Here is a 23,107-nt window from a genome sequence, read left to right as displayed (position 1 = left end):
CAATCCAAGAGGATGGGGAGGAGGAGGATAATACCATGCGACCACAATCTTCATCACCTAGCTCACAACCTTTTACTAGAGGAGACTTTGATCTTTTAGTTTCCAAACAAGATATGTCCAAGAGTTTTGATAAATTGTGGGACAAAATTGATAATATGCATAAGTCTGTCTCTGCAAGCTTAGCTGATATCAAACAGGATATAACGGACTTGGGCTCTAGGGTGGAAGCACTCGAGGAATCCAAAGATACACTAATGGAAGATGTTGAAACTACAGTACACCAGGTATCCCAACAAAATCAAACTATCGCTGAATTGTTAGATAAATTAGAAGACATGGAAAATAGAAGCAGAAGATGCAATGTCAGAATCAAAGGAATCCCAGACGAAATCAATGCAGAAGATCTACCAGCATACCTTCAGCAGCTATTCACTACAATCGCGAAGGTGCCACTAGATACAACAGTTGATATTGAGAGGGCCCATAGGGCACTGAAACCTAAACCTAGGCCCGGTACACCACCAAGGGACGTCATAGTAGCTTTTTTGAGACTCCAAGAAAAGGAAAAAGTCTTTAGAGCAGCTATGCAACAACCAACACTGAAGTTTCAGGGCAACGTTCTGCAGCTATATCAAGATTTGAGCATGAGAACATTGCAAAGAAGAAATGCACTACGTCCTCTCACTACAATACTACGCAAGCAACAAATTAAATACAGATGGGGGCACCCTTTTGCTCTTATTATCAATAAAGACAATGTGACATATACAGTGAAAGAACCGCAAGATATTCCAGATATTTGTACAGCAATGGGCCTGGAGGCCCCGGAACAATTAGCACGGTCCACTGGAGAGGAGGCTACCACTTCCACACCTCATCAGGGAAAATCACAGAGGTCTCGGTGGAATAAAGTTGCCAAAAAACCCATTAAGAACAAATGATAGACATTGGCTTATAGGACACTACAGATTCTTTCATTACAGGTGTGGGGACCAAGGACGATATGGAGGGTACCCTGTTTAGGTGCCATTTGCAGTACAGATCCCCTTGCTGAGATTCATCACAAACTTTGTTCTGGATGTACCGACAGAGCAATTACTTATTTGCATTACCATGCCACCTGACTCTTCCCTAAGTGATTGGGGATGTAACTCCATTACCCTCCTTGTGGACCTTACGGGGAGGGTGATAATGCAATATCTAAGCAGGAATGGACTACTTAGACTCTATGTCTCATAGGGGCATAGCTTATAATGCAACCTAGTGGCCTCGAGCCTTGTATTAGAGATAATGTTGAGAAGCTACCCCAAATTGTTAAGTTGTTGAGGGGCTGTCTTGTATATCAGATAAATATAGCGAGATGGTTAATTGTTCCACAAGAGTTAGTCCCTGGTTTCATTACTGTTGAATAGTTAGATAACTGATGAGATCAATAAACCTTATAGATACACTTTTAACAAGTTTAGATGTCTCATCTCCCCTCTTTAGGGTATATCTTAAGATAAGCGGGAGAGATATGTATCTCTGCATTCTCCCAAACCTACTTCTTTCTTTACAGAATATATGTTTAGTTTAATGTATTCGTTAATTGTTATTTCTCTTTTTTTATACACTAACTGTTATCTTTCTTATCCTACAGATGCAGACAATATTAACCAAACTTTTTTCTCAGGGAATTCTCGCCTTTCTCCTCCATTTGGGGACTTTCCCCCTGTCGACCGCTGGACCTCCACTGTTACTATCCAAGGTACCCCACCCCCTGACATGCACTAAGCTATCTCATATACACAAAAAAAACATGAAGATAGAGACACTAGGGAATATTGACATGCTTAGCCCCTCACTCTCATAAAAGATAGATATGGCATCACCTAGTATTGTATTGGTATCTCATAATGTGAGAGGCTTAAACACCGACATCAAACGCAGGAAGGCATTAGCCCAATACCATCAATTGGGAGTGAAAGTCATATATCTACTGGAAACACATTTCGAAAGAGGTCACATTCCAAAATATTGGTCTCGTCAGTTTCCCACACATTTTCATTCTACAACCACTAGTAAGAAAAGAGGGGTATCTATTTTATTCCACGCCTCGTTAAATGTGGTAGTGATTGACAAATTAATAGACCCAGAAGGCAGATTTTTAATAATTAAGGGGCAGATTCAGGGTGTGGAGATTGTTTTTTTTTTTTTTTGTAATATTTATGCCCCGAACGAAAAACAGGAACAATTCTTTTCCCATATTTCTGACGTACTGATGACATGGAATCACACTCGGTTGGTTTTAGCGGGGGACTATAATGTTTCTCTACAGACTCAGGTGGCACCGGTTAATACTGGCCTTAACCTTTCTCAGGTTAAAAATAATGCTAAGATTAAAAAAATACTGTCTATATTAGCGGGACATAATATCTTAGACACATGGAAAGTGCTTTACGGCAATACGTCAGATCATACATATTACTCGGCAGCACACAAAAAATATTTTAAACTGGATTATATATTCCTAAAACAAGTTATGATCTCAAATTTAGTTTCCTCTTCTATTAGTCCATGTGTTTGGTCTGACCATTCAGTTATATCTGTGGAACTCAAAGGCCTTACAACTGCTAGTGGACAAAAAAGTTGGACGTATGACCCCCTCCTCCTTAAAGACCCCTTACACAAAGAAAATATCTTCCAAAGTCTATTGGAATACTGGCAAATTAATGTAGATTCAGCTAGTAACCCAACTATCCCATGGGCAGCTCATAAACCATATATGAGAGGATTATTAATCAAACTGAAATCCCATATTAACGCAAAGAGACAAGATAACTTTAATAAATTACAGACTGAAATACGCCAATTAGAGAGGAGACATAGAGAGACTGGATCAATTACCATATTGAAAACATTAACACAAAAACGCCAATCTTTAGACTTAACTTTACAGAGAGAATCTATTCAGGCCAGTCAAAGACTCAAAACTAATTTTATTTTTGCCAATAAGCCAGATAGGTATTTGGCAAATAAGATTAGAGACAGAATTAAAGACCTATCAATACCAACATTACGCACCTCTAAAGGAAACTTAACCTCTAATCCTGAAGAGATTGTCTCCACCTTCTCTAGCTTCTATGGGGATTTATATAAAGGAGATAAGGTCTCAGACACACTAGAAACATCCACCCTCCTTCGGGAATTCTTGACGGAGGCTAGATTACCAAAGATCTCGAATAAGGACTTAGATATACTAAACGCAAAAGTCACTGTACCAGAAGTCCTGATAGTTATTAAGGATTTAAAAAGGGGGAAGGCAGCAGGTCCGGATGGACTCCCAGGGGAATACTATAAATTATTTAAAACAACCTTAGCCCCCCATTTAGCGAAATTTTGTAATGATATACTACAAGGGAATAATATACCCACAGAGCTTCTCCACGCAAAAATAGTAGTGATCCCCAAACCAGGAAAGGATAAGACTTTATGTAAAAATTACCGCCCAATTTCATTAATAAATCAAGATATTAAGATATTCACTAAGATCCTGGCTTCTAGATTAAAACATATTCTACCTGGGTTGGTTCATCCGGACCAAGTTGGTTTTGTAAAAAATAGGGAGGCGCCTGACAACATTAGGCGGATGGTCTCTTTGATAGATTATAGAGATGCTACGGGAGCGCCTTCTCTGCTGCTATCATTAGACGCGGAGAAGGCGTTCAACAGAGTGGATTGGGGATATATGTGGGCAGTGTTGCGGGAAATGGGGTTTAAGGATCAATTTATGATAGCTCTTCAGAAGATCTATTCCACTCCAATGGCTTGGGTGAGGGCAATGGGCCATCAGTCTAGGGGTTTCCCCATTCGGAATGGCACTAGGCAGGGGTGCCCACTCTCGCCACTGCTGTTCGCTTTATGTATAGAGCCGCTGGCTAGGCGAATTAGACAATCCCCAAATGTGATGGGTATAAGCGTTGGAGGAGAGGAGTACAAGATAGTGCTATTTGCGGATGATGTGTCACTCTCCTTAACGAAACCCATGATATCCCTGCCAAATTTATATCTGATCCTTTCGCAGTTCTCTTCTATATCTGGTTATAAACTCAACAGTGACAAGTGCAAAGCCATGGCCATTAAATTACCAAACCACACACAGAAACTTTTAGAATTGAATTACGATTTTAAATGGGTCAAAAAATACATTACATATCTGGGGGTCAAAATAACAAAATATTCATTGGAATTATATAAGGCCAACTATATCCCAATGTTCAAAAGTATCAAACAAGACCTTCTGAAGTGGAGTCGGTATCACTTTTTGTGGTACGGACGTATTTCAGCAATTAAAATGATGATCCTACCCAGAATCCTTTACCTGTCCCGAGCTTTACCAATCAAAATACTCACTAAAGACCTAGCGGAGCTCCAGACTGGGATCCATACATTTTTGAGAGACAATCGAAAAGCTAGGGTAGCTGGTAGTATACTCACCAGACATAGGCAGGCGGGGGGTTTGGGAATTCCTAACTTAAAGAATTATTATCAAGCTGCTAGATTGGCTCAGACGCTGCTGGTAATGGGGACAGAGGAGGGGGTTAGATGGGTCAAACTAGAGATGGATATTAATGGATTCACCTCACCGGAGGGAATGATTTGGGGCCCTCTTTCTAAACAAAATAAAGTCTGTCCGATTACATCTCATATGATTACAAATTGGCACAAATTAACGAGAGGTCTCTCTCTTTTATCTCCTAATTCCATTTATACACCATTGATTTGTGTTATATTAACCTTACCATTCTCCATGCTAACTAAATGGGAAAACAAGGGCCTTTATAGGATAGCGGATATTTTAGAGAGTAGGAAAGTAATGTCTTACAATGCATTGAAGGAAATAATCTATCCCCACACACTACACTGGTACCAATATCTGCAACTCACATCCACGGTTCGCGCATTTATAACAAACTCAATAGAGAAAGCCCCGACAGAGTTGGAGCTCCTATGTAAATTGAGGCAAAGACCAAAAAAAGCAATCTCACGGTTATATTTGATCATACAGAAGGCGCAGACACCAAATATCTCACTAAGACACAAATGGAGACAGGATCTAGACACACATATGGATGAGGAGGAGTACAACTAATACAAAATGCTTGTAGGGGCCTACTAAGCGCTGATATGATAGAAAATTACTATAATACATTATCGAGGTGGTACTTGACTCCGACAATTACTTCACATATGACATTTGAGCATTCTAGTCTTTGCTATAGGGGTTGTGGGATGGTTGGGACCTATAAACATATGTGGTGGGACTGTCCTCTATTGAGAGAGACTTGGGAGGATCTGTCTAAACTCCTTAGCACAATTTTAGATGAACCAATAACTGACACTCTCACAGGCTCTACTACATGAACAAAACAAGAGACTTAACAAGTATATAAACCAGTTTATTAAAATTACATGCACGGCCACCAGGATATGCATTGCACATCATTGGAAAATAGGCCCACCTACACGTGATGAAATCATTGCAAAAATCACACACTTCTTTAATATGTACGAACAGGCAGCTTTCATACAAGATACCCAGCAGACGTTCCAGCAAACATGGTTCCATTGGATAATGTATAAAGCACAAAACTGAGAAATGACACACGCTACTTTTAGGTCATAGATGATAAAACCGAAAAGATAGTCCTATGTATATGATTAGATACACAGGTCCTAGCAGTTCGATGGGGGGCCCCAGTGTGGAGGAGATATTTAAATAAGCATCTGATACAGTTCTTAATTTTCTCTTTTCTTTCTTTTCTATACATCACCTTTTTCTTTTCTCATATTTAACCTTCTTCCTTCTTCTTTCCCCTTTTCTTTATTTTCCTTAGTATTTTTCTGGTTTCCCTTTTGAAGACAGGCGACGATCTGTGCCCAACAGATAAGCTATCATTTTACCCATTACACTCAGGTCTACCAGTTTTTTATATTTTTATTTTTTAAATATTAACCGTTGTTATACCCAGAATCTTAGAAAGTAAGATATATAGTTTACAAACGTATTAACAGGTCTCAAGATTATTTCATTGTCAATGGGCACATTTAGAAACTGATGTTGTGTATCAGATTGTTATAACAATTATTGTTTCCTTTCTTGCCTTTTTGTCTTCGTTTGTCTTCGTTTGTACTATGAAAAACTTAATAAAAATCATTTCAACATAAAAAACAGAAAAACATGTACTTGTTTGCAATATTTTATTCACCAAATTCACACCCCTCCTGCAGGGGTGCCCTTAGGCAGTTGCCTAATTTGCCTCTATGGTAGCATCGGCTCTGTGTATTATTATTAATTATTTGTAGAACACTGCAAAATTTTGTAGCACTAGGTACAAAAGTAAAGGTATACAATGACAAAGGTTTGGTGTGGCTAGTTAATATTTTAAATTGTATGTATTGTGTATGGGGAACCAGTCTAAAGAATGGCAGAGCAGGGCAGCTAACATTCTGTAGGTGGATAAGTCTTGCTGAAGCATTCATGATAGATTGGAGGGGGAGACTCAGGATTTGTCAAGGTGATTTGGGAGCAGGTTGTAGAAGTCTATATATGACAAAATGAGATAATGATTTAGTATTTTTTGTAGTTCCTTAAAGGGACACTGAACCCACATTTTTTTCTTTTGTGATTCAGATAGATCATGCAATTTTAAGCAATTTTCTAATTTATTCCTATTATCAATTGTTCTTCGTTCTCTTGCTATCTTTATTTGAAAAAGAAGGCACCTAAGCTTTTTTTTTTTTTTTGGTTAAGGACACTGGACAGAGCTTGTTCATTGGTGGGTGAATTTATTCACCAATCAGCAAGAACAACCCAGGTTGTTCATTAAAAATGTACCGGCGTCTAAACTTACATTCTTGCATTTCAAATAAAGTTACCAAGAGAATGAAGACAATTTGATAATAGGAGTAAATTAGAAAGTTGCTTAAAATTGCATGCTCTATCTGAATCGCAAAAGAAAAATTTTGGGTTCAGTATGCCTTTCAGAAAGTAAATGGCAAATTCTGGAAAAGTTGCATAAGTGGGCACAGCAGGATTTGGTAAGCTCTTGTATATGTGGAATAAATGTGAGTTCACAGTCAAGTGTGACACCAAGACAGGAGACCTGGGATGAGATGTTGAGAATATAGTCTCTTACAGTCAGTCAGAAATGTCAGGTGTGGGATGTTTACGAGAGGGGGGAATAAGAAGCAGCTCAGTTTTAGACAGATTGAGGTGGAGGTAGTGTGAAGTTCCATCCAAGTGTAAATTGTAGAGAAACTGTTGGTAATCTGGTTGAAAAAAGAGGTAGAGATAACAGGAGAGGAAAGGTAAATCGTAAATCAACAACATAGGACTCGCTTCCATTGAGTGGAAATTAGGTTTGCGAGCGCTTGCAAACCTATAAATATTCTGTCAGAAGCAATTTCGTTTATCGACTGCTTCCAATGGTGGTTATACCTCAAATTCATGTCCCATAGAAAGTATTAGAAGCCGTTAATCTATAAATTATACCAGGTTTCCAATGAAACCGCAAAACATTAATACACTGTTGAAGGCTGTTGATACATTGACAAAAATTACACCCAGCTCAACTAGGTGTAGAAGAGGAAAAAATAGCTTTTTGGTGCCTACTTCCCAATGAAATTTTAAATCTTGCAAACAATGCAAGTATTTCACTGTAGAAAAAAACTGAATGAAGGTACTTTTAAATGACGTCATCCAAGATGGCGTCCCTTAGATTCCGATTGGCTGATAGAATTCTATCAGCCAATCGAAATTAAGATAGAAAAAATCTTATTGGCTGATTGGATCAGCCAATAGGTTTGAGCTTGCATTCTATTGGCTGTTCCAATCAGCCAATGGAATGCGAGCTCAATACTATTGGCTGATCCAATCAGCCAATAGGATTTTTTCTACCTCAATTCCAATTGGCTGATAGAAATTCTATCAGCCAATTGGAATCTAAAGGATGCTATCTTGGATGACGTCATTTAAAGGTACCTTCATTCGTCGTTAGTCAGTCGGAAGAAGAGGATGCTCTTGAAGATGGACCCGCTCCGCGCCGGAAGGATGAAGATAGAAGATGCCGTCTGGATGAAGACTTCTGCCCATCTGGAGGACCACTTGTGCCGGCTTCGTTGAGGACATCTTGCCGCTTGGATGAAGACTTCTCCCGGTAAGTGAATCTTCGGGGGTTAGTGTTAGGATTTTTTTAAGGGTGTATTGGGTGGGTTTATTTTTTTAGGTTAGGGCTTTGGGCCTGCAATAGAGCTAAATGCCCTTTTAAGGGCAATGCACATCCAAATGCCCTTTCCCAGACCATGAGGAGCTTAGGTTTTTTTTAGTTAGGGTTTTATTTGGGGGGTTGGTTGTGTGGGTGGTGGGTTTTACTGTTGGGGGTTGTTTGTATTTTTATTTTTTTTACAGGTAAAAGAGCTGATTTCTTTGGGGCAATGCCCCGCAAAAGGCCCTTTTAAGGGCTATTGGTAGTTTAGTTTAGGCTAGGGTTTTTTTTTATTTTGGGGGGGATTTTTTTATTTTGATAGGGCTCTTTATTATGTGTAATTAGTTTAAAGATCTTGTAAAAAAAAATTCTCTGTAATTTAGTGTTTGTATTTTTTGTAATTTAGCTAATTTAATTTATTTAATTGTATTTAATTTAGGTAATTTATTTAATTGTAGTGTAGTGTTAGGTGTAATTGTACCTTAGGTTAGGTTTTATTTTACAGGTAAATTTGTATTTATTTTAGCTAGGTAGTTAGTAAATAGTTAACTATTTAGTAACTATTCTACCTAGTTAAAATAAAAATAAACCCTAAGCTAGATACAATTTAACTATTAGTTATATTGTAGCTAGCTTAGGGTTTATTTTATAGATAAGTATTTAGTTTTAAAAAGGAATTATTTAATTATTAATTGTAATTTTTATTTAGATTTATTTAAATTATATTTAAGTTAAGGGGTGTTAGGGTTAGACTTAGATTTAGGGGTTAATACATTTAATATAGTGGTGGCGACGTTGGGGGCGGCAGATTAGGGGTTAATTGTAGGTAGGCGTCGGTGATGTTAGGGGAAGCAGATTAGGGGTTAATATTTAACTAATGTTTGTGATGCGGGAGTGCGGCGGTTTAGGGGTTAACATGTTTATTCTAGTGGTGGCGATGTCCGGAGTGGCAGATTAGGGGCTAAAAAATGTATTATAGTGTTTGCGATGCGGGAGGGCCTCGGTTTAGGGGTTAATAGGTAGTTTATGGGTGTTAGTGTACTTTTTAGCACTTTAGTTATGAGTTTTATGCTACGGCATTGTAACATAAAGCTCATAACTACTGACTTTAAAATGCGTTAGAAATCTTGATGGGATAGGGTGTACGCTCACTTTTTGGCCTCCCAGGACAGACTTGTGATACCAGAGCTATGCAAGTCCCATAGAAAAAAAGACTTTACGAAGTTTACGTAAGTCGGTTTGCGGTAAGGCCAAAAAAGTGTGCGGTGCCCCTAAACCTGCAAGACTCGTAATACCAGCGGTAGTAAAAAAGCAGCATTAGCACCTGTTAACACTGCTTTTTTAGCTTACCGCAAAACTCGTAATCTTGCAGAGTATTTTTTATAGTTAAAAAATATGTAGTATTATAAATAAGTGTATCTTTGTTTTTGTTTCTCTTTAGAGCTGATCACAGCTAAGGAGTGCAGATGTTAAACGTAAATTTTATAGTGTAAGGTCGGGTTACCATAGCAACTAATTGATTTTCAAGAAATCCGACGTTGGATGGAAGCGTTAATACAACGTGAATTTTAACCTACACGAAAAGAAAGCCTGCACGCAATGCGCATTATTTCAAATGAAACCTGGTACTAAAATGGAGCTGTAAACTACTTTTAGCTGCCGGCAACTTCCGTAGCTTAGGGCTCAGTTTTTAACGACTCAATGGAAGCGAGCCCATAGTGTGGTACTGGAACCCAAAGGAGGATATATACGTTTTCCAAGGGAGGATGTATAAATAGAAAAAGTAAGGGACCCAAAACAGAGCCTTGTGGTACTCCTAAAAATACTGGCATTTTCTATTATTTTTCTCTCAAATATGTTAAACTCTTATTTTATTTATATATATATATATATATATATATATATATATATATATATATATATATATATATATATATATATATATATATATTTTGTTTACATATAATAATTAATAGGCAAAGAAGAAATACCTGTAAATGTCAATTTTATGATTTTTAACAAAAAATTAAAAGCCAATGTTTAATGCAAACGAAATGGACAGTTTACTTTCAAATATTTATTCTTTAAAAATGATAGATAATCCCTTTATTACCCATTCTCCAGTTTTGCATAACTAGCACTGTTATATTAATGCACTTTTTACCTCTGTGATTGTCTTGTATTTAAGCCTCGACGGACACCCCTTATGTCAGTGTTTTTTTTACAAATTTGCATTTCAGCCAATTAGTGCTGGCTCATGCATAACTCCATGGGAGTGAGTATTATGTTACCTATATGGCACACATGAACTAGAACTGTCTAGCTGTGAACAGCTAATACAATTCAATGAGGTAAGAGGTGGCCTTCAAGTGCTTAGAAATAACATATGAGCCTACATAGGTTTAGCTTTCAACAAAGAACACCAATAAAACAAATCAAATTATAAAAGTAAATAGGACATGCAATTTTAAACAACTTTTCAATCAGAATCATGGAAGTTTATGCATTTGTTAACATTAAAAATTTTCTCTTTTTATCAAATTATGGTAAGAAGGTTACCATATACCGTTATATTAAATTCCTCCATGAAAAAATATTAAAGGGATACTGAACCCAAATTTTTTTCTTTCATGATTCAGATAGAGCATGCAATTTTAAGCAACTTTCTAATTTACTTCTGTTATCAATTTTTCTTCGTTCTCTTGATATCTTTATTTGAAAAAGAAGTCATCTAAGCTAAGGAGCCAGCAAATTTGTGGTTCAGAACCATGGACAGCATTTGTTTATTGGTGCTGTCCAATCAGCAAGGACAACCCAGGTTGTTCACCAAAAATGGGCCGGCATCTAAACTTAAATTCTTGCTTTTCAAATAAACATACCAAGAGAATGAAGAAAATTTGATAATAGGAGTACATTAGAAAGTTGCTTAAAATTGCATGCTCTATCTGAATCACAAAAGAAAAAATTTGGGTACAGTGTCCCTTTAAAAAAAAAAATCTATGTGAAACTTGCAAATACTCATAAATGTACTAACAAAAAATGAACCCAACCCCAAAACTTCTGTGCAGATAGACTAGACTGAAACTTAAAAATTGGATGAAATGCAATTTAGGCTATGATACCTTTTTAATCTGGTCTTGTCCAAGCATACAGAAATTTTACTGACAATACAGGTTAATAATAAGTCAATATAGCAATGTAGCCCCCAATCAGCAAGCGCTACCCAGGTTCTGAATAAAAAATGGGCCGACTCCTAAGTTTTACATTCCTGTATTTCAAATAAAGATAGCAAGAGAATGAAGAAAAATTGATGATAGGAGTAAATTAGAAAGTTGCTTAAAATTGCATGCTTTATCTGAATCTTTAAAGAAACAATTTGGGTTTAGTGTCCCTTTTAATATTACCAAATTTGTTCCATATATAAAATCTATGCAAAGTAGAGCTACAATTTATAAGAAACTGTTTGTTCTTTGTTTTATTAATAAGTAAATATGATTTAAAGTGAAAAATCAAATTTTCCTTTTGGAGATTGCTTTTGCCATATAGGAATATAGTTATTTTGAATTATTTTTTTTTGCATTCAATATATACAACTTGCCTACACATTCCATGTTAATATACCCCCCCTCCCTTTTCTCATGTTCAACTCTTATATATTAAAAAAAAAAAAAAAAAAAAAAAAAAGAGTATAGAAACAGGCTCTCAAATGTAACTAATTTCATTTGCATGATAGATTTTAGGACTTGCAACTGGGGCTGAAAAACCATTTGTGCTGAAGGTGCAGTGGCACCAGGGCCCAAGTGCTGGGGGGGGGGGGGGGGCATAACAGCCAGTTTATACATAGGTGTGTGCAGAATGTGTACAATTCTAATGCAGGGGAGCCATTTATTAGTGTAGTTTGCAGGTCTATCTATCTGTCAGTCTGTCTGCACTCTACTCGTAATCTGGCTCTAAATAAATGCTAGGTAGAATGATGCATTCAAAGAAAAGATTAGTCTGAGAATAACATATAGATGTATATATTAGCTGTTTAAATATTGACAAAGTGTAAAGTTATGGGGGTAGATTTACCAAGCAGCAGATGCTGCTATCTACCCCTGTACTTTCCGGCTCGCCGGTAATGTAAGTTAAGAAGCAGCGGTCATAAGACCGCTGCTTCTTAACTCATCCACCACCTCTGAGGCGGTGGACAGCAATCAGCCTGTTCGTATACGACCGGGTTGATTGACACCCCCTGCTAGTGGCCGATTGGCCGCAAATGTGCAGGGTCGGCATTGCACAAGCATTTCACTATGCTGTCGGCATTTATCTATCTGCAGCAGACATTGATAAATCTACCCCTTAGTGTCTATAAAACAATGAGAGCTGCCATGTTGTAACTTAGGTTACCTTCTCTGCTGTGGCCAATTAGGGAGAGTTATAAATAGGTCACTAGAGTGTGCAGCCAATGGCTGTGTGGAATATAACAGTGTTCTGCACATCCATTTCTAACAGGAACTGAGAAGAGCACAATTTCGGAATGGAATTACAGGAAAAGGGGATAAAGTAAATAATGCAAGTATATTGCAGTATGTGTGTATATATATATATATATATATATATATATATATATATATATATATATATATACAAATAACCGATAATAATAATATATATACAGGGAGTGCAGAATTATTAGGCAAGTTGTATTTTTGAGGATTCATTTTATTATTGAACAACAACCATGTTCTCAATGAACCCAAAAAACTCATTCACTCCTATTGTCATTTGTAACAAATGTCTGCAAATCAAATGATAACATACAAATTACTGATGCTCTCTGTAACTAGATGATAGCAGGAAGACCTTTACAAAACCTTCTCTCTCTTCCTTGTCACAGTATGAGAATTCACACTGCTGGTGTCACAGGAAAGCTAAACTGTAACCTGTCACATGATGTGAATTTATAGTTCTGAATACATTGACAGAGGAATAAGACCAAACATTTACTTGTTTTGTTCACTGGCTGATGCACCTAATGTTTGACATTTTCTCATCTCTCTGTTATCTCTCTTACCCCCCATAGCCCTGTTGTGCATACTGTACTGGTACGACAATAGTCCTAATTAACGGTAAAAAATACTAAATTAAAGGGACACTGAACTCAAATTTTTTTCTTTTGTGATTCAGATAGAGCATGCAATTTTAAGCAACTTTCTAATTTACTCCTATTATCAATTTTTCTTTGTTGCTATCTTTATTTGAAAAAGAAGGCATCTAAGCTATTTTTTGGTTTAGGACTTGGACATCACTTGTTAATTGGTCGGTTAAATTAATCCACTAATCAGCAAGAACAACCCAGGTTGTTCACCAAAAATGGGCCGACATCTAAACTTACATTCTTGCTTTTCAAATAAAGATACCAAGAGAATGAAGAAAATTTGATGATAGGAGTAAATTAGAAAGTTGCTTAAAATTGCATGCTCTATCTGAATCTCGAAAGAACAATTTTAGGTTGTGTACCTTTAACTGGTCTAAAATACTGTTAGGTGATAACAGTGTCATTTGATGCTTCACTGAAATTGAACTATTATTATTAACTTAATCACTATGATTTTTAAAGTTTTTTTAACAGCAGTGAATTGTGCCAAAGTGAAATGGGGAGCATCATTGCAAGTGGTAGCAACATTTGCCAAAGTACTGGCGCTGGTCATAATCATCATTGCTGGAATTGTCAGATTATGCCAAGGTGAGTTGTGAATGTAAGAAAATAGTTTTATCACATCCCTTAATAGGTTTGCTATCTATCTATCTATCTATCTATCTATCTATCTATCTATCTACATCTATTTATATGTTTAAAAAATTGCAGTCTGTAGTATTAACACATATATATATATATATATATATATATATGTTTATATATACACACATATACACTGTATATACACTGTATATATACACATAGTTAACCACTTTGGTAAATAGTAATATTGCATACATATGATTCTTCATGCTTTCATCTACTTAACTGCAAAAGGGCTCCAGTGCCTTCATATATGTGTTTATAGGTGTACATATGTATTTATATGTGTATATGTCTGCAAATACATATATATATATATATATATATATATATATATATATATAAATACATATATATACACACACACATAGACATGTATATGTATGTATCTCTGTGTTAAAGCCCTTTGCAGACTTTTTTTGTCTAACACTTGAGACCTCATATCTTTGAGATCTTATAACTTTTTTGTGCATTTTTTTTTTAATAATTGTTATTAGATGTTGTTATTATGAGTGTAACTGCACTTTGTAATGTATTTTTGATGTGTTTTGTGACACTTCTTTGTTTTGCAAAAAGTTAACCAAAACTCTGAGGTAGTGCTAACCCAACGTGCGTTAACTTTAATTGTGCTCAAGTGGTTGTGTTTACTTTCAACTTATAATACGAGCAAAAAAACCTACGCGTACAAACACCTGAGATAAACCCATTACCCTTGTGCGTAACTGTTAGCCCTCCACTCATAATCTATCTTAATACTTGCTTACGTTGGGAGTGGGTGGGACCGCTAACCGCTTTTTACGTCACCTAACTGTAGAAAAAGGAAATAGAGGAGGCGGAGGAAGCAGTAATATGGTGAATATAAAATCTTTAATTTCATTATTTTTTGTTTGTTTTAAAAAAAAAATACGTTTAAGGTTTCATTACTTGCCTGGCATAGAATTGTAAAGAATTGTAAAGACCATCTGTCCTTTTCATCTTCCATGTGACTATACACAGAATACATCCAACTGAAGTGCCATATCTGTTAATATATGCAGAAAAAAAATATTATTTTCAATGTTGCTATAACAGATATATCTCACTCTTATAAGGATATATAACTATATGATTTAGAATAAATACAAAATCCATAACAGTTTTAGGATTCTAGAAAAACGTAATTTGTTACATGTTAAATATATCAAATAATGACCATGAGACTGTAAAATGGGGACAAAAGCAATTGCATGCAAAAGAAAACATTGCTATAATGGGTTATAGAGAAAGAAGAATCCACTCAGGAAATCACTGCCATCTTTATCAGCCTCCCAGCTGTTCCTGGCTGATAACCTTGAAATGTGTTTGCATTTTTATCTTCAACTGTGGTTCTCATGGCCTAATTCACCCCACTAACTGATGCCGAGGTTCACAGCCATTTATTCTAACACAGTGCCACTTTTATTCTTATCATTCATGATTATGTCATCAATGGCATGTCACCAGGAAAAAACAACCAGATTTGACTTATGTAAATTTATTGCAGCAACAGGGCTATTCCCAGACTGTGATATGCCCACAGTCTGCACTATTGGAGCTATGGGTTGTGCTGCAGAGATTAACCTGCCTGTCTGAAATGAACAGATCTCTCAGTCAGGTAACCAAAGGTATAATGCTAGTCTCAACCAAAAAAAAGAAACCCACTAATAAAATTCATCAATCCATGAAAAGAAAATATCAACACTGATCATTATAGAACCAATGCTTTTAATTTTTTAATATTGTAATATATAGAGTACTGTTGTGCTTGCATAGTGTGTATTGCAGAAAATTAAACAAGAGTCACCTGTGTACTCACCACCAACCAAGCTGAGGCAATTGGTATGAACTAATAAGCAAATGAAATATAAAATAGACTCAACTTACCATCCATCAGGGTGGGCACTAAGAGAACCATGGAGTCCCAGAAGGAGATATATACGATTGCAGGATGTCAGCTCAAGAAGATGGAAGGATAGAACGCTACAGGGCTGTGCTATTCTGACGCAATGTTGAGATTAATAATGGTGTAGCAATAAATCAAAAGTTCATATTCTTTCTGGGAATTTCCGGCCTCCTGTTGTTTCTTATTATGCTCTCATAGAAAAGGAAACAAAAAATTGCAACATAGTGTAACTCTGTAACACTGTTCAGTCAATAAGACACTTGTTTGCGAATAATTACTCACATGTGTTGGAGCTATAGCCAAGCTCAGGGAAATGCGCACACCAACTTTATACTGGTGGGTAAACAGTTACTCTCATGAAGTAAAGGATAAAACGATTTATTAAAACATATGTTAAAAGCGTCACAAATGCTTATATACACCATACACAGAGGTTAATAGGGCAACAAATAATTGTTATTGCTCCAAACAGCAAACTACAAACTGGATGCAAGTGGATAGGGAAGCCGAAGCTTAACAGCTAAACCTTCCACCTTCGTCACCAGTGTGAGTTGCTCCTCCTCCAGGTGTGTGGGCAAGTGTAGAGACGCAGTAGAGAGATAAACGTTCCGACATACGTTTCGCTATGTACGCTTTGTCAAGGAAATGATGTGCGCATGTCCGTATGTCCTTTTAAACCTTAGTTCTCTAACAAACCGGATTTCCGGTATTATGTCCTCCATTTTGGAAAAGGGCATTGAGTCTCAAAACATGTTCCGAAGATACTTTACTTAGATTCCTATTTGTTTCTTTTTACTAGGATAATCGGGCAGGTTATTTCACAATTTCTTCTGCATGCATATATGGATATTTTAGTTAAGGAAGACCTGGATAAAACTTATATGTACATATAATTAATACTTTAAAATCGTTATAACTTATTCCATTATTATTGTGCAAAGAAGGGTTTTGCACATTCACATACGCTATATGGTTTAATATAAACCGTTCATGATTCTAAAATGACACCATATTATATTTCATGCTTATATTTCATTTTCATTATTACACATATTCAGAAAGAAATTTCTTTGTGATGACATCAATCTTCAATATTCAGCATACGTTGATCATAGTAGCTTATAATTATTATTATATACATTTTATAAATACTACCTAAGAAATATTTTAAAAATAATTCTAAACAATAATTTTAAACCAATTCCAAAACTAGGACTGTATCAAAACCGAATGAGTACATATCTGGTAAGGTCACTATATACAGGGAATGTTAACTATCAAATTAACCCTCTCGTTAGAAACTGTAGACCTTTTTCATATATTATAAACTCAAAAATGGAAAGTTTCCAAAAATTGGCAATAACAGTGTAACTATACTGCCTGACTAAACGGTTATGTATTTATATATCCGTATCATGTTAATAACATAGAATGGAATATATGTTCTGCTTTAAATGCCAATACGCAGAGTATTATTATCTACATGAATAGTGCTTTTTATTTTAATTTAAAAAATGATGTAGTTTGAAATCTTTATTTAGACCATTAGGTATAAAGCTATTCATAATATGTATCCATTTCATTTCCAACCGTCCTAACTGATTCTGTGTATCACCTCCCCTCCAACCTTGTTCCACTTTTCTTATGCCCAGGAATTCTAGATCACTTATTTTTCTATTGTGTTTCTTATCAAAATGTGCGGACACTGTATGATTCTGATATCCCTTTTCTATGTTGTATATATGTTCATTGAGTCTTGTTTTTAGGAGTCTGGAGGTACGACCTATATAGATTAAATCACATGAACAGCGTAGCATGTAAACAACATTTTTGCTGTTACAAGTAATTAACTGATTTATATCATAATTCTTTTTTCGGTCTGTTGACTGGAAACTGTTACAAATTGTATGTCCCTTTTTCATTCTTTTACATGCATTACAAAATTGGCATCTCCTAAATCCCATTTGTGATGGGAGCAACCAATTATTTGTTTTAGATTTAGTAGCGCAGACATCTCTAATCCCATGGGAGAGCTGTAATTTTAAATTGGGAACTTTCCTAAACATTATATTTGGCCCGTCCCCTAAAAACTCAGCTAAACCTGAGTCTCTTGAGAGTATTCCCCAATGTTTATGGATAATCTCTCTTAATTCATTACTTTGGGTACTATGCTGGAAGATTAGCCTATTTGCTAAGTTGTTATTACTTCCATCTATCTTGTTGTTATCCTTGGACTTGTATTTCAGTAGTTCTAACCTATCCAGATTGGTGACTTTTTCATCCAAAAATGCATTAGAGTAATCTTTTTCTAAAAAGCGTTCTTTTAAGATTTTAGATTGTGTCTGATATACCTCTTTATCCCTGCAGTTTCGTCTTAAACGGACAAACTGGCCTTTTGGTACATTTCTTAACCAATGTCTTTGATGACAACTATTTAGACTAATATAATTATTAACATCTATGTTCTTGAAAAAATTCTTGGATTTCAATATGTCATTTTCTATAAATATTTCTAAATCTAGAAAATCTACTTTGGTTTTGCTTTAGTTCCAAGTTAAGGCTACTTTGAATTCATTTTCTTTCAGATGTTCAATGAATTCTTATAGTTGGCTTTCATTACCTGACCATATGAAAAACAGATTGTCTATGTAACGGCGATAGGACACCAGATATTGCGCCCACTGGGAGTTATAGATGTGTTGATTCTCCCAGTTTGCCATATATAAATTGGCATAACTAGGCGCAAATCTGGTGCCCATCGCCGTTCCACTTATTTGAAGGTAATATTCCCTATTAAACCAAAAATAATTGGTTTCTAAATTCTAATATAATTTGGATTCCTTCCAAGATAAAATCAAGTTGTTTAGGGTATATAGAGTTACATCCCCTTTTAGTATATTTCTTACTGATGCAATGCCAAGTTCCTTATCAATTATTGTATAGAGCGATGTGACATCGCTGGTGACTAACCACCACTCCTGATTCCATTTAATATTTTTTAGATGGTTTAGAATACTGATTGTATCTTTCAAATATGATTTAGTCCCTTTGACATATGTTTGTAAATATTGGTCTATGTACGCTGAAAGATTACTAGTCAAAGAGTTCACCCCTGATACAATGGGTCTTCCTGGGGGTTTTTGTAAGTCTTTGTGAATCTTTGGAAGTACATAGAAAGTGGCAGTCTTAGGGAATTGATTATATATATAGGAGTGTTCTTTCTTATTTAAAATGTTCTCTTTTAGCCCTTTGTCTAACAGATATTATCCATAAACATTGGGGAATGCTCTCAAGAGACTCAGGTTTAGCTGAGTTTTTAGGGGACGGGCCAAATATAATTTAGGAGATGCCAATTTTGTAATGCATGTAAAAGAATGAAAAAGGGACATACACTTTGTAACAGTTTCCAGTCAACAGACCGAAAAAAGAATTATGATATAAATAAGTTAATTACTTGTAACAGCAAAAATGTTGTTTACATGCTACGCTGTTCATGTGATTTAATCTATATAGGTCGTACCTCCAGACTCCTAAAAACAAGACTCAATGAACATATATACAACATAGAAAAGGGATGTCAGAATCATACAGTGTCCGCACATTTTGATAAGAAACGCAATAGAAAAATAAGTGATCTAGAATTCCTGGGCATAAGAAAAGTGGAACAAGGTTGGAGGGGAGGTGATACACAGAATCAGTTAGGACGGTTGGAAATGAAATGGATACATATTATGGATAGCTTTATACCTAATGGTCTAAATAAAGATTTCGAACTACATCATTTTTTAAATTAAAATAAAAAGCACTATTCATGTAGATAATAATGCTCTGCATATTGGCATTTAAAGCAGAACATATATTCCATTCTATGTTATTAACATGATACGGATATATAAATACATAACCGTTCTGTCAGGCAGTATAGTTACACTGTTATTGCCAATTTTTGGAAACTTTCCATTTTTGAGTTTATAATATATGAAAAAGGTCTACAGTTTCTAACGAGAGGGTTAATTTGATTGTTAACATTCCCTGTATATAGTGACCTTACCAGATATGTACTCATTCGGCTTTGATACAGTCCTAGTTTTGGAATTGGTTTAAAATTATTGTTTAGAATTATTTTTAAAATATTTCTTAGGTAGTATTTATAAAATGTATATAATAATAATTATAAGCTACTATGATCAACGTATGCTGAATATTGAAGATTGATATCATCACAAAGAAATTTCTTTCTGAATATGTGTAATAATGAGAATGAAATATAAGCATGAAATATAATATGGTGTCATTTTAGAATCATGAACGGTTTGTATTAAACCATATAGTGTATGTGAATGTGCAAAACCCTTCTTTGCACAATAATAATGGAATGAGTTATAACGATTTTAAAGTATTAATTATATGTACATATAAGTTTTATCCAGGTCTTCCTTAACTAAAATATCCATATATGCATGCAGAAGAAATTGTGAAATAACCTGCCCGATTATCCTAGTAAAAAGAAACAAATAGGACTCTAAGTAAAGTATCTTCGGAACATGTTTTGAGACTCAATGCCCTTTTCCAAAATGGAGGACATAATACCGGAAATCCGGTATGTTAGAGAACTAAGGTTTAAAAGGACATGCGCACATGATTTCCTTGACAAAGCTTACATAGCGAAACGTACGTCGGAACGTTTATCTCTCTACTGCGTCTCTACACTTGCCCACACACCTGGAGGAGGAGCAACTCACACTGGTGACGAAGGTGGCCGGTTTAGCGGTTAAGCTTCTGCTTCCCTATCCACTTGCATCCAGTTTGTAGTTTGCTGTTTGGAGCAATAACAATTATTTGTTGCTGTATTAACCTCTGTGTATGGTGTATATAAGCATTTGTGACGCTTTTAACATATGTTTTAATAAATTGTTTTATCCTTTACTTCGTGAGAGTAACTGTTTACCCACCAGTATAAAGTGGGTGTGCGCATTTCCCTGAGCTTGGCTATAGCTCCAACACATGTGAGTAATTATTCGCAAACAAGTGTCTTATCGACTGAACAGTGTTACAGATTTACACTATGTTGCAATTTTTTGTTTCCTTTTCTATGAGAGCATAATAAGAAACAGGAGGCCGGAAATTCCCAGAAAGAACATACATATCCTTATATGAACTTTTGATTTATTGCTACACGATCTTATGATTGTATTATCACATTTATTTCACATTTTTTCTTCTTTGTGATATTTTGTATTTTTATTTCATGAGATTAATAATGGGTTACATAGGATTTAGGTGAGAAAAGTCCAGCAAAAGTCTGTAAAGAATACAGATTCAGCTCTCTGTGATAGGTTACGGGTCCATTTAAATGTAATAATATATTTGACAAGCTCAGAAGAAAACAATGTCGTATATTACAGTATGATTTCCTGTTTAATTTCATTCTAGTAACAGTCCTGAATCCAAAATCTTCCTTTATTTAATCAATTATGAATAAATGTGTCTGTGGAGTACTAACATATTTTCATAACAATATTGGGCCAGATTACGACTGGAGCGCAAGCATTTGCACGTGAGCAATTAGGGGTTTATCGCGGGTGTTTACGCACGTCGGGCTTACCGCTGGTATTATGAATTGAAAGTAAACCGATTGCTTGAGTGCAATATCTATTTGCGCTAGAATAATTACTGTGACTTCAAAGCTCTGGTTAACTGTATCGCAAAATTAAAGAGATGCACAACACACATTAAAAATACATTACAAAGTATAGTTACCCTCATAATAACACTATAATAAAAATTATTTTAAAAAGAAATATTGCACCCAAAAGTTAAAAGGGCTCAAGGAGAAAAGGCACATTTTATCTATATCTAGACTCTCTCAGTTGACAGAATTTGGTGGTCTTGCATTTCTGGATATTAGATCCTATACTATTTCAATACTTGCAAGATATGCAGTGGATTGGCTCTTGTCATTTGATTACCTGACCAATATAACTATGGAAGGAAAGCTAATGCATCCTTTCTCCCTTAAAGGGACATGAAACCCACATTTTTTCTTTCATGATTTAGAAAGAGAATGCAATTTTAAACATCTTTCTAATTTACTTCTATTATCTCATTTGTTTTATTCTCTTGATATTCTTTGCTGAGAAGCATATCTAGATATGCTTAGTAGCTGCTGATTGGTTGCTGCACATAGAAGCCTCGTGTGATTGACTCACCCATGTGCATTGCTTTCTCTTCAACTAAGGATATCTAAAAAATGAAGCAAAACAAATAATAGAAGTAAATTGTAATGTTGTTTAAATTCGTATTCTCTATCTGATTCATGAAAGAAAGATTTTGGGTTTAGTGGCCCTTTAAAGCCATTTTGCACTGTCCACATACACTGAAACTATTAAAATGTTGTTTAGTATATATAATATAATGTGGTCAAAGCTTGGCAACAATTTTGTACAACATTGAATATTCATTTTCACATATCTGCTTATTTGCGGTGACCCGGAATTTCTTCCTGGGATTCAGTCTGAGATATTCAATAGGTGGGTTTACAATGGTCTATTTACTGTAATACAAACTTTGGAAGGGGAACATGGGATGAGAACCTTTGAGATTATTGCCACTGAGTATAACCTAACCGATAACAATTTCTTTGCATATTCTCAATTGCGTCATTATATCAAGAAGAAGATGCAATTTGGTCAGTGGGAGGAGCGATTTTGGGAAAATTGACGACTATATTAATCTTTACAGGGAAGGGAACCATTCAATTTCGCTACTCTATAAAATATTGTTGGCAAATCAAGGCCAGTTAAGCTTAGACAAGATGTCCCTATATTGGGTCAAGAGTTTTGAGGATGTGGATATTGACATCATTTAAACTTGTATTAAATGGGTTTGTGAGGCTTCTCTTTCTTCCTTCTTGAAAGAATCACATTTAAAGCTTCTTAATGACACATATATCACGCCGACTAGATTAGCTAGATGGTAACATGATCGGCAAGATAATTATTATAAATGTCATTTTCCGGCAGCTGATCTTCTCCATTGCTTTTGGTATTGCCCAAACATTATGCAGCTTTGGCAGAAAGTTAATTTTTGATTAAATAAAAACACAGAGGACAAATTTGTAATAGAGCCAAAATTATTATTTTTTTCTGTACAAAA

General features: G+C 35.5%; 1 protein-coding gene across 1 annotated transcript in view; it reads left to right on the top strand.

Annotated features, from left to right (window-relative positions):
• LOC128660791 (Y+L amino acid transporter 2) overlaps positions 1–23,107 on the top strand; it is a 217,639-nt gene that overhangs the window by 78,044 nt on the left and 116,488 nt on the right. The window contains exon 3 of the mRNA XM_053714811.1: positions 13,849–13,974. Coding sequence (XP_053570786.1) covers positions 13,849–13,974 — 126 coding nt within the window. The remainder of the gene's footprint in view (positions 1–13,848; positions 13,975–23,107) is intronic.

This window comes from Bombina bombina, chromosome 5, assembly GCF_027579735.1.
Source record: "Bombina bombina isolate aBomBom1 chromosome 5, aBomBom1.pri, whole genome shotgun sequence".
In the NCBI taxonomy this organism is placed as follows: Eukaryota; Metazoa; Chordata; class Amphibia; order Anura; family Bombinatoridae; genus Bombina; species Bombina bombina.
This window is presented reverse-complemented; position numbering and strand designations above follow the sequence as displayed.